General features: G+C 43.8%; 1 protein-coding gene across 3 annotated transcripts in view; it reads right to left on the bottom strand.

Moving 5' to 3' along the window:
• EHD4 (EH domain containing 4) overlaps positions 1 to 13415 on the bottom strand; it is a 64468-nt gene that overhangs the window by 6172 nt on the left and 44881 nt on the right. For all 3 annotated transcript variants that reach the window (XM_056545157.1, XM_056545159.1, XM_056545160.1), the window contains one exon: positions 6812 to 7224. In XM_056545157.1, the coding sequence (XP_056401132.1) occupies positions 6812 to 7224 (413 nt within the window). The remainder of the gene's footprint in view (positions 1 to 6811; positions 7225 to 13415) is intronic.

Below are 13415 nucleotides of genomic sequence, written 5' to 3'. Positions count from 1 at the left end.
AAGAAAAAAAAAAGAGACCGGCAGGGGGCGCCTCGTCTATTACCACCTAGACCCTGTAGGGAATAAGGTGGAGGGAAGGACTTTGCTGGCCCTTAAGTAATGGCCGCTCATCTGGAGCGAATATAAAATTCGCATATAACCCAACAGAGTGGGTAACCAATGAAAACAGGAACAGCTGCTGTGCCCAGGAGAAGGGATGATCCAATCCTGAAGCGAATAGGTGACAATAGAGGAAAATAACCCTTTGGAGGTTTACTGTTTATTATTTTTTGCTTTAATAAACCACTCCATCGCTTTGAAATATTCCTGGTTTGGACGTCACTTCTTATTGGACACAGCAAAGGGTTATTTTCCTCTATTTACACCATTCATGTCAATGGGATTTTTTGACCATCCTTCAGCACCAGTTATGTCCCGTCATGACTAACATCCGTTATTTTTGGCGATGCAAATGACGGTGCATGCACTTATTTTTGTCCCGTCAAAAATAACGGTGGCATAACGGACGTTAAAATTTTTACATTGAAGTCTACGTGTGATGGATGTTCACAAAGAACATCCGTTAGTGCCCCTTATTTTCCACTTCTGTTATGAGCAGTTATTTCTACTGAGCATGCCCAGTACAGCATCACAACCAGATGGGGTTAAAACAGACATAAAAATGGACTATAACTGTGCATGACTGATAAAATAACGGGTGATAACAGATGGAATGTGTTCCGTTATTTTTACAGAATGTCCGTTAAAATAATGGACATTGGTCATCCGTTCGCATCTGTTATGTTCAGTTATTTTGTCTATTTTTTTTCATGACCTCTTTCAGCAGAAAAACAGCTGTCAAAATGCAGGAACATGACGGTAGTGTGAAAGAAGCCTTACACTAATTGCCCAACTCCCATTAAAGAGGTACTCCGCTGCCCAGCATTCGGAACAAACTGTTACGAATGCTGGAGCCGGCGCCGGGAGCTTGTCACGTCATAGCCCTAACCCCTCACAATGTCACACCCTGCCCCTTCAATGCAAGTCTATGGGAGGGGGCGTGACGGCCGTCACGCCCCCTCCCATAGACTTGCATTGAAGGGGCGGGGTGTGACATTGTGAGGGGGCGGGGCTATGACGTCCCAACCTCCCGGCGCCAGCGTTCGGAACAGTTTGTTCCAAACGCATACGGTTTTCAATATGGTTCCGTGCGTTTTTCAAGTTGAAAACGTATATGGGAACTGTATTGCAAAAACGTGGTGTGAACCCCAAAAGGTGAGCTCTGTGTGTGTCATGCCAACAGTAAAGCCTCTTGAGACCATTCAGCTGTGGGGCAGCATTTTATCCAAGGGACTGGACTCATTGGGGGAGATTTATCAAAACCTGTCCAGAGGAAAAAATGCTAAGTTGCCCATAGCAACCAATCAGCTCGCTTCTTTCATTTTTGAAAAGGCCTCTGCAAAAAGAAATAGGGATCGATCGATTATCGATTATGGTCGCGGTGATAGGACTCAGGAGGACCCCCGGACAGGCAGGTGGAGAGAAGCGGGTGGCGGCGGTGGTCTATGGCACCGCAAAAGCCGCTGCAGGTCATTGATTTAAAGCGCCCGCTTTAGATCAATGATCTGCAGCGGTGTCGCGCGGGAGGGGCATAAATAGCCGATAACTTATACCGATATTCCGGTATAAATTATCGGCTATCGTCCCTAACCTCCACAGATTATAGGTATCGGCCCTAAAAAAAAAAAAAAAAATATTGGTCGATCCCTAGAAAGAAGCGATCTGATTGGTTGTTATGGACAACTCAGCGACTTTTCCTCTGGACTGGGTGAACTGCAGGAGTATCTTCTATAGCCAATATTGTCATCAGCAGGCCATAAATAGTTAAACCTTTTAAAAATGTCTTTTACTAACATAACACTAGAGTGTGAACAGCCTCCTTGACAGGGACACTTACCTCACCACATTTCTCACATACTGTTTCTCCCGTTCCATGGATACATAAAAACAACGGCTGCCATAATCAGCAAAACTCTCTTTATCTCCCACTACGGAGCCGCCTAAATGTCAGTGGTCAGTATTCAACCCAATGAATGTGCATTAAGATATGAGGCGTTCACAAGGAGATATTAACAGTCTTGTGGCTGACATACTGCACTGTAGACACTTGAAAACATCCACGATATAACGGTACTTCATATTATTTATTAGACAACTAAGGTTTGTGGTCGGTACGGTAATAAATGTCCTTTAAAAAGTCTGTATACTTTCAGCATCTTTTGTCTCTCTGGTTAAAGGGGTATTCCAGGAAAAAAAAATTATTTGACTATGCTACAGGGGCTGTAAAGTCTGTACCTGTGTGTGACGGTTTTCTCACAATTCTTCTGTGATTTTCACCCCAATATTTATTTTTAACAGCATACAAAATGACAGTTGTCTCAGATTTTTCCCAGGTTGCAATGCGGCCGAGACCTGACATCACTAGTCAGCTGATGACAGGGAGCCTGTCTGCTTCCATGGGTGGAGGGATCGCTTGGTGGGTGAGAGATCAATCTGAAACTAATGCCACAGCTGTAGGCACCCTGATTGAAAACCACAGGTCTTTTGAATGGATGCAGCTCATTAATGTTTCAATGGGTGGGGTGGCTGATGTGTGGGAGGGAGGAAAATAGAATTATGGGATTTGTAGGAAAAGAAGGAACCTCCAACAGGAAATACCAGTTCACAAACAGATAGCCACAGATTTATGGTAATCGAACAACAGCGCCATTTAGCCGCAAGACAAGCGCAGATCCTTCCTAAGCATGTCCATTACTGTCTGCCAGGTACGTACTAAAATCACCTTATGGTGGAGGACCCCTTTAAGGGTTTACAATGATATGAAACACTGATAGCCTATCTTTTAGGCTATCATTGTGTTATTGTGGAGGTGCTGTCTCCAAGACCCTCATAAATCTGCAGCAAGAGGAGAAGCCTTAGTCCTTTACCTAAGAACACAGCACCACTTGTACACTGTTAGGGTTGCAGTACCAGACACAGCTGCACGGACTGGGATGGAGTTCTGTTAGGTCTTCTGGCCTTATATCAGTGTTTCCCAACCAGGGTGCCTCCAGCTGTTGCAAAACTACAACTCCCAGCATGCCCGGACAGCCAACGGCTGTCCGTGCATGCTGGGAGTTGTAGTTTTGCAACAGCTGGAGGCACCCTGGTTGGGAAACACTGCCTTGTATAATAAAGCTCAGTGACTGACGGCCATTGTCAAACACCTTATTGGGGGAATTCAGAGTTAATAAATGGGGGTCCCCTCTCCATGAGCCTTACCCCTGGCAGTGGAGACCACCTTAAAAAAAAAAAAGTGGGGGAGATTTATCAAAACCTGTGCAAAGGAAAAGTTGCCCAGTTGCCCATAGCAACCAATCAGATCGCTTCTTTCATTTTCAACAAGGCCTCTGCAAAATGAAAGAAGCGATCTGATTGGTTGCTATGGGCAACTGGGCAACTTTTCCTCTGAACAGGTTTTGATAAATCTCCCCCAATGTGTTTAGGAACAGTCCTCTTGATCAGTCCTCTCCCCCAATGTGTTTAGGAACAGTCCTTTTGATCCAAAACCCCTTTAAAATGAATTAACACAGTGTTAGGCTATGTTCACATGATGGAATGTCCGCACAGAAAAGTTCTGTGCGGACATATTACTGACAGTGGAGCTCGGGCAGAGCATGCTGGCACTAGGACTGTACGGAAATGCGATGTCTCCTACGCTAATTACATGTCTATTCTTTCTGTGGACTACAGAGTCGGGATTTTGAGGTTTCTGATGTGGAAATTCTGCTGTGTGCACAGTGCGGCAGAATCCCATTGAAATCAATGGGACTCTGCTGCAGCGGAATGTCCCTGTCGAATTCCGCACGGAAATTCCATTGTGTGAACATAGCCTTTTAGGTGTTCTTTTCTCCTGTGGCGACACTGAACCCTTAGGGTACTTTCACACTACAAAATTTCTCTAGGCAAACATTTGGGCAGGACGAATAAACATGATCCTTCTTTTGGCGGAGTTTGGATTTAGAATTTCCGTTGCGGATATTTAGCAGCGTGCATTGTGCAGCAGGATCCCATTGAAGACAATGGGAGGTTGCTGCAACAAAATTTTTAAGTGGAATATCTCTATGTACCCTAAAGGTCCCTTCACACTGAGGAAACTTACTGTGGCAATCTGCAACAGACTTAAAAAATGTCCCTTTGAAAGACCACACTTCTCTGGTTCAATCTTCCGCCAAATTCCAATTCATTGTCATAAATTGCATTACAAACTTTCGACATGTCAACTGTTCAGCGGAAACCCATTGAAATCAATGAGGCTACTGCAAACAGTTTCTGCACAGATTTTCCCTGGAGAATCTCCGTAGTGTGAATGGGGCCTTATCCACTGATCACAGCTGCTTGTTGAGGATCCCACCAGGGGACCACTTTTTGATCCTATTTTTAAGGGCCCTTCTAAGAAATAGGAAGTGTTCAAAACATAAAAGCGTGAAAAAATGGTTTTGGTATTAATTTACTTAGACTAGAGTCCTCTTTGAGGGGGTAAAAAGACGTCAAACACAGAACTTTTGTAGTTGAAATGGTTGCAGGTGCATAGAAAAATACAAAACTAAAAAGAAATAAACTACAATCTCTGTAATTTGATTGCCCTGTAGGAGCTGTAATTTTTTTTATTTTTCGGTCTATAAATCCATACTAGATTAGTAACCAATCTTGCCTGATCTTCCTACCTATATCTTGTGGGTGAGGAAAAGAAACAATGGCGCTCTCGCTCGCACATCTGTTCCTCATACCGTCCCCCAAATTTTCTATTCTCTGCACCTTCCTACCGGACTGTCGTCAGGATGTTTAAAAGTCTCGGAAAATTGGATGATTTCAAACAAAAAACCTCACTCTCACAAATGCGGGTGGGTTATGGTTAATATAAATCTACTATATATTTAGTTGGCATATAAGTAACAGGTATCAAGTTTCCTTAAAATATCTACAGCCATTTGTACCAACATCGAGATGAGATGAGATGAGATAGAGAGATAGAGAGATAGAGAGATAGAGAGAGAGATATGAGATAGATATAGATATGTGATAGATATAGATAGATATGAGATAGATAGACATGAGATGAATAGACATGAGATTAATAGATAGATATATATAGATAGAGAGAGAGAGAGATAGATAGAGAAAGATAGATAGAGAGATAGATAGATATGAGATAGATAGATAGATATGAGATAGATAGATAGATATGAGATAGATAGATGGGATATGAGATAGATAGAAGTTGTACTTTATAAAACATTATAGATTTACATTTGCCATACCAGTGTTTAATAGTAATGTATTTATTATTTCCCTCAGTAGGTACCAATATGTATGATTACACTGTACACCACAACAGGACAGGATACCTTTGCACTTCCCTTGTGAATAATGCAACTCCATCACATGAGTATTTCTTAACCCTACATTATGGAAGTTAAAGGGTGTGTTAGTTTTTCCCTTCTTGGAGATTTATTAAGAACACAACCCAGACAGGTTATCCAGGTTTTCTAGACCAGTCAGATGACAAGCTTTATAACAGGAAACCGCTTGTCTGCCGTAATGACAAAAAGCCAAGACACACAGCAGTGACCGGTCATCAGCCCCGGGTATAATAATAGCATAAACCAAAGACATCGTTCCAGGGCTATGTCACCTTTCCCTGGTCCTTTTATATAGTCCCTGGAAAGTATCTAAATGACAATTTATATCATAAAGCCTCTAGAGCCTCTATGTATGTAAATAAGTAGCTTATTGCCTTCCCAAGCCACTCTGCACCCCTCCAACTGTGCACAGTGACATCCGACAGGAAAACGCTTCCTCCCCCTGTGCTGAAGCTCCTATGGAGCAGAATGGAGCTCTACTCTGCATCTGGACCTCTCTCCTCTGCTGTTAAATCTGCTGGGAGAGGGGTCCAGATGGATAGTGGAGCTCCATTCTGCAGTATAGGAGCCTCAGCACAGGGAGAAATATGTCATTATGAGTGGGGGGCGGGGGACGGAGAGGCTTGGGAAGGGATTCTTTTACTATAGAATCCATATCCATCTCCAAAGGATAGGGGATAAGATGCCTGATCGCGGGGGTCGCGCCACTGGGGACCCCTGTGATCTTGCACACAGCACCCCAGTTAAAATCTGCCCCCGAAGCATGTTCGCTCCGGGTCTGATTACCAGTGACCACAGGGCCGGCAGCGTGTGACGTCACGCCTCCGCCCCGTGTGACGTCACGCCTCCGCCCCCGTGTGACGTCACCCTCCACCCCTCAATGCAAGCCTATGGGAGGGGGCGTGACCACTGTCACGCCCCCCTCCCATAGGCTTGCATTGAGGGGCGGAGCGTGACGCCTCACACCGCCAGCCCTGTGGTCGCCGGTAATCAGACCCGGAGCGAACATGCTCCGGGGGCTGATTTTAACTGGGGTGCTGCGTGCAAGATCACGGGGGTCCCCAGCGATCAGGCATCTTATCCCCTATCCTTTGGATAGGGGATAAGATGTCTAAGCGCCGAAGTACCCCTTTAACACTCAGCTGAGCTAGTATTCAGTGGTGGGCTCAGCACCCAGACCTTGACTAAGCAAATCTTAGGATATGTCTCTAGGACATGTAAAACTTTTAGATAACGTTGGGGACAGCTTAAGGTGGCCAAGCACTTTAGAAAGAAAAAAAATGTTAAGAAAAATGCTTACGCAGCCTACAGCTCCTGTATATACTCAATAAAGATATAGAAGTAACATATACAAGGCACATGTTTCTTACCTTTGCCAGGCGTGCTCTTTTTATAAGGTCATTGAGTTTGCGCAGTGCAGCGTTCTTTGGAAGGCCTTGAATATCTCGGAAAAGATCTTGGGCTTCCATTTCAAACAGTTTCCGGTTCTCCGTATTCTGCAGAGGCTTAGCCCAGAAAGAGCCTATGTAGACTCTCACCACCTCGGGGGTATTTATCACCTTTCCTAAGGACCACATGAGGGCCCCATAGACCCTCATCAGCTGCTGGGTATCCACCTGGTCGGCTTTGTTGAGCACCACTCGGATTTTGTCATCCTGGCCTCTAAAAGCTTTTATCGCCTCCGAGAACTCATCAGAAATGTCCAGTTTGTGAGCATCGAAAAGGAGTATAATCCGGTCAACACGTTCAGCAAACCACTGCAAGACCTGGCAGAAATCATAGCCTGTAAAAAAAAAAAACAAAAAAAAAAAACTCAATAATAATAATAATAATAATAATAATAATAATAAGACGAAAGAATAAAGACAGACCAAAAGTCATTGACAGGTTGTCATTGTTCAAAAAATAAATACATTTAAAGCTCAAATGTTACATAAGGGAAAAACAGTATGCATGTTATACCTATGGCTTTTATGAAACCTTTATCTTTTAAGTTACCAAATATGAAGCAATATATTTCTAAGTGGGAATTCTTCCATAATATCACAAGTACTCACAAGTCATGTGGTATGCCTCATATATGGTATGCCCTCTCTCTCTCACACACACAGTATTTGTTTTTTTTTTTTGGAGTTTAATTTTGGCGCATTGGTCTGTAATTTGTGGCGCAGTGCGACATGAACAACATGAAATTTGCTAAATTAGAATATAATTAAATTGCAAATTGATTTTTATTTTACATTTGTCCTTTTATATACCCCCCACCCCAAACAAATATAATACATTTAAATTATTTAAATATATTATTGTTTAATAACAGTTTATGCTTAAAACTTACATCTAATCAAAGTACCCTTCATCCCCCATAAATCCTAGATTATTTCAGTGGAAGCCACATTGGCAGTGTAGAAATAGTTTTGTGAGAACCTTTCTGACCACCTTTTTCTTGGTCAGATTGTTTCAGACTTAAAAAGGGGTACTCCGCTGCTCAGCGTTTGGAACAAAATGTTCTGAACGCTTAGAGCCGGCAGCTCATGATGCCATAGCCCTGTCCCCTTATGACATCACACCCCTACCCCTCAATGCAAGTCTATGGGAGGGGGCGTGACAGCCGCCACGCCCCCTCCCATAGACTTGCATTGAGGGGGTGGGGCTATGACATCACAAGCTCCCGGACCAGCTCTAAGCGTTCAGAACATTTTTTTTCCAAATGCTGAGCAACGGAGTACCTCCTGAAACACCTGAATTCAAATTCAAGACTCCACAGAAAGAATGAACATGTCAATTCTTTCTGTGCAAACTGCTTGGAAATGCATTGCTGTCTATGGAGACAGCGCATCTCCAAGAGTTCCTAGGACCAGCTTATTTTGCCAAGGTTCATTCTGTAAACATTGTGGTCAATTTTCTGGTTTTACATGAGAACGAATAAACGTACATTAAAAAGGAGTACTCCGGGTTAGGGAAATTTACCCCTTAAGGATAGGTCATACTGCTGGGACCGACCAGGCTCTCCCGGTACAGCACTACGGCTCCCCTCATGAATGGAAGCGTGTCGGCCACCGCACGAAGCGGTGGCCGACACGCTCCCTCCATGCATCTCTATGGGAGAGCTGGAGACACCCAAGTACAGCGCTCCGGCTCTCCCATAGAGATGCATGGAGGGGGCGTGTCTGCCCCGGTTCGTGCGGTGGTCGATACGCTTTCATTCATGTGGAGAGCCACGGTGCCGTACAGGAGAGTGCAGGGGAGACTTGGCAGTCAGACCCCCCGCAACCTGACACTTATCCCCTATCCTTAGGAGGTAAAATTCCTTAACCTGGAGTTTTCCTTAAAACACCATTCTTTTTCTCTATTAGTTTGTTGTATCATACATCTACCTACCCATTTGAAAATCGAAAAAGCTGAATCTAGGACATCTGCATCCCCAATGGCCACCATATGGCAACACGGCCTAGCAGGTTTTCCCCTTCACCCACATTTTGTCTCGTTACCACTATCTGTTTTGAAACGTTACCACTATCTGCCTGAGCGTTCTCATCTTATATGGGTATTTCCATACTTTTGAGTCCATCTGTACCATGAAGGGAGGGGTGCCCTATGACTGACAGCTACATATATACAGTACAGAGACTACATTGAGTGCGGCACAAAGAATGGAAAACTCCATTACAGAGCAGTAACAGGGTCACGGCACTTATATTTGTTATGACATGAAAATCCGTAGAGAAAATATTTACAAGGATCTTTTTATAAACTTTTATAAAAAGGAGTCGGGAAGATTTCTGTAGAAATAAAACGACGGCGAGCATTGCATAAACTTCCTTTTCCCTTTCTGTCTTACAGAAAGTTAAAAAAAAACTCCTTTATCTCTGCGGAACACGCTGGTCAGGGAAAATACAGGACTTTACTTTTCTTCAGTGGTTTCGACTAGAAAACAAAAATCTCCTCCTTCCCCAAATAAATACCCCCAATGGTCTGTGGAGTCGTTTTTATAAGTCTAGTCTTCAGGACAGTCTGCACAATCTGAACAGTGAGATTAAAGCAGTTCACCCAAGGGCTATTAGAGAGCTTAGGTCATTGTTTCCCAACCAGGGCGACTCCAGCTGTTGCAAAACTACAACTCACAGCATGCTGGGAGTTGTAGTTTTGCACAAAAGTCTCAAAGAGTGTCAAGTGCCTATATATATGTCTAGCTACATACATACCGTGACATTAAATCCATTCACCCAAGGGCTATTAGAGAGTTTAGGTCATTGTTTTCCAACCAGTGTGCCAAAGGCTGTTGCCAAAGGCTGCCCGGGCATGCTGGGAGTTGTAGTTTTGCACTAAAGTCACAAAAAGTGTCCAGTGCCTATATATGTCTAGCAACATACATACAGTGACATTAACACAATTCACCCAAGGGCTATTAGAGAGCTTAGGTCATTGTTTTCCAACCAGTGTACCCATGGCTGTTGCAAAACTACAACTCCCAACATGCAGGGCATGCTGGGAGTTGTAGTTTTGCACAAAAGTCACCTGTGCTGCCTAGTGTCAAGTGCCTATTTTTCCCCTATGTCTAGAAATACACACAGTGACATAAATCCATTCACCAAGGGCTATTACAGAGCTTAGGTCAGTCCGGGCATGTTGGGAGTTGTAGTTTTGCAAAATAGTCACTTCTAGAATAAATAGCCTATGTTTAGCAACATCTAAGGCTAGATTCACGCTCCTTTGCAGGTTCCATCAAAAGAAACGGACACCAGACAGAAACCTGATGGACCACAATTAAGTCAATGGGATCTCTCAGGATTCACTGGTGTCCATTCTGGCTCCAGTGTGAACGCGGCCTTATGTGTATGACCACACTAAGCCTGGTCCTGTACACTGTCCAGTGATAATGAAGATAGCGAAGCCTGTACAGCACCATAAAAAATCGTTATAGGAAGTTAAAATGGCTCCTTACCAAATCGGTTTATGCTGAGAGCACAACACCTCTCCGTGCATGTAGAAATAGTGATGGTCAGCAGCCTTGTGGTTTTCCCTGGACTCTGCAGCTTCACGCCAGCATTTATATAGACAAGGCAAATCTATTGATGTAATAAGGCCTTGGATTGTTAATTTTAACGTAACTGGCTTATCAGTTACTTTGGAGAAGTACCCGTATAAATGTTCCATTTTTCTCCTTCACACTTCCTTTGTCCTGTATACTGTCTATTTGACATCAGCCAAACCCATGGGCCATGATGGGTGTAGGATGGTGTCGCAACTCTCCACCAACAAAAGAAGTATATGGCATGTTAGCCCTCTGGCAGGGAACACATGGTAGGTGTGGTGCTCTGTGGAAGCCATTGTCGCTGTGATGCTTAATCTGTGGGGTGGTGCGACCCAGAGTCCGGGGCTTTGTCGGGTAGCAGTGGGGCTGCCTGGCCACTGGTTTATTCCCCCTGTAGGCTTGGTGTCGCAGAGGCAGTGATCACCGCCTGGCGCTACACCAGTGTTAGATTAGGGACCCACTCTGATTAGGTGGCCTTGACATGGCGAGTGAGCTTGTACTTTTTGATCAAAATGTATAATAACAACCTGTTAGTTTTTGAAATTCTGCTGCGAAGCAAGTGGATCAAAATACAAATTGTGGCTGTGTGGCTATGACTTTTTTTTCTATTTTTGTTTTACATATGGCATGTTAGACCAATTTTAACGTGTTGTTGCTACTGCCAGAGGTATCTGGCGCCATCTTATCACCTCCACCCGTCCCCTCTAAGAACACATGCATGCTCCGGCGAACTGAGCATGCTTGTCTATGCAGCCATGGGCCAGACGAGCGTTAAACTGACTGCTATCTAATGTATGCAATGCCTATTGCAGAACATGAAGCCAATGTGGCTCCCTACTGCAGAGCTGTAAGGCCATGTTCACACAGCGGAATGTCCCAGTGGAATCTGGCGGGAAAATCAGCTTTGAAATTCTGTTGCAGCAGAGTCCCATTGTTTTCAATGGCATTCTGCTGCACCATAAACACAGTGAAATTTCCATAGCGCGAACACCTGACGCGGAAAATTCTGATTTCAGAATCCTCTCGAAAATCCTCCGATTGAACATAGCCTTATACTGAAGTGTACTGCTGTAAAAATGTTATGTACCCCCGATTCATACACATACCATATACTTGCACGGATTGGTGCAATATTATGGCCTCGTTCAAGGCCCAAGGATGCATTTAGATGGCCATAGACACAGATCAAAATTGGGCTGTATATTTTGTGCCGAGAAATAGTTCAGATCCTGCCTGAACAAAATTGGTGAAACCTACATTATAAAAAAAATTACAGTGATCCCTCAACTTACAATGGCCTCAACATACAATAGTTTCAACATACAATGGTCTTTCTGGACCATTGTAAGTTGAAACCAGACTCAACATACAATGCTACAGACAGTCAAGGTCTGTGAAACGTGTCAATAGCCGGAAGAACCGACTAATCAGAATGGGCAATTTACTGGTAAAACATCTGTATTACTGAAGCATATGCATTGACTGATGTCTGGTAGCGCCCCCTACAGAACAGGGAGGTATTACATGTTCTGTACACTTTACCTGTACCAGGGTTACCTGCTCCTCTAGACACCAGGTAAGGGCGACTCTATGTTACTTTTTTAGGACACTGCGTGTACTGTACAGGACCCCAAAGAAGATCCTGTTCTCTACATAGACCAGTGTTTCCCAAGCAGGGTGCCCCCAGCTGTTGCAAAACTACAACTCCCAGCATGCCCGGACAGCCGAAGGCTGTCCGGGCATGCTGGGAGTTGTAGTTTTGCAACAGCTGGGGGCTCCATGCTTGGGAAACATTGACAAAGACATTGATTACAGCTCCCAGCAGATCTTTATTACTCTTATATGTAAGGATTTGCTTTATCTATATTAGTTATCTACTTCTTATTTTTCTTTAATCCTCACTTTTTCCTATTTTTGGATGACATTTTGGTGCCTTTAGAACCAATTACCAGGTTTCCATAGAGTTCTGGTCTCAACATACAATGGTTTCAGCATACAATGGTTGTCCTGGAACCAATTAATATTGTAACTTGAGGGACCACTGTATATGTGAACAAACTTTACATCCACCCATATGGAGGTTCATCAAAAAAGGGAAAACTCGTGTTTAACATAATGCCAAGGATCTTTGAGCCGAAAAATAAAAATTAAATACAACCGGATTAAACTATTTCCTGAAAAGAATAATTTTCCAGCAACATTAATCATACGCAGGAAATCAAACCCTAAATATGGAAATCCTGTGGAGTCCAGAACATTGGTCCCCGAACATCAACATCAAAAGGGTGTGCGGGGCCCGTGCATGAACATCACCATATCAGCGGTGCAGATCTAGTCAGGGTTAGAGGGAAATGATTAGGTCTAAAAACTGCACAGATCGCACTTTCTAAATTAAGTAGGAACTGGACAAAGCAAAAACTGTCCAAAATCGTGATTCTCAGGATCTTATGCAATATCTATTACTCAAGCGATTCATCCCCAACCTTCTTCTAATGCAGTGTTTCCCAGTCAGGGTGTCTCTAGTTGTTGCAACACTACAACTCCCAGCATGCTGGAGGCACTCTGCTTGGGAAACACTGTACTAATAGACGCTACTGAGGAAAGGACCTAAGGTCCAAAAACGCGTCCAGATACTATTAATCATCGTTTTGTGTCACAACCCCATCAATATTATTACTACGAATCCAGCAACTACATCTCCCTATTGAAGCTGATACTTGGAGACTTGCTGTCAATCATTCGTCTGGCCGCGCTCCTGCACCGCGAGGAAGCCAGTTCGCACATCCTACAGCCACTAGCACCTGTGAAGTCCTAACTGCAGAAGCGAGGACCAGCCTGTTTAATTGGAGTGACGAAGGGGAGACCAGATTAGGAGAGAGGTGCACAGCACCATTAAAGGGTACCTCTCATCAAATAAACTTTTGATATATTTTAGATTA

This window comes from Hyla sarda, chromosome 11, assembly GCF_029499605.1.
Source record: "Hyla sarda isolate aHylSar1 chromosome 11, aHylSar1.hap1, whole genome shotgun sequence".
In the NCBI taxonomy this organism is placed as follows: domain Eukaryota; kingdom Metazoa; phylum Chordata; class Amphibia; order Anura; family Hylidae; genus Hyla; species Hyla sarda.
Note: the sequence above shows the minus strand (reverse complement) of the source record. Positions and strands in the feature narration are given on the sequence as shown.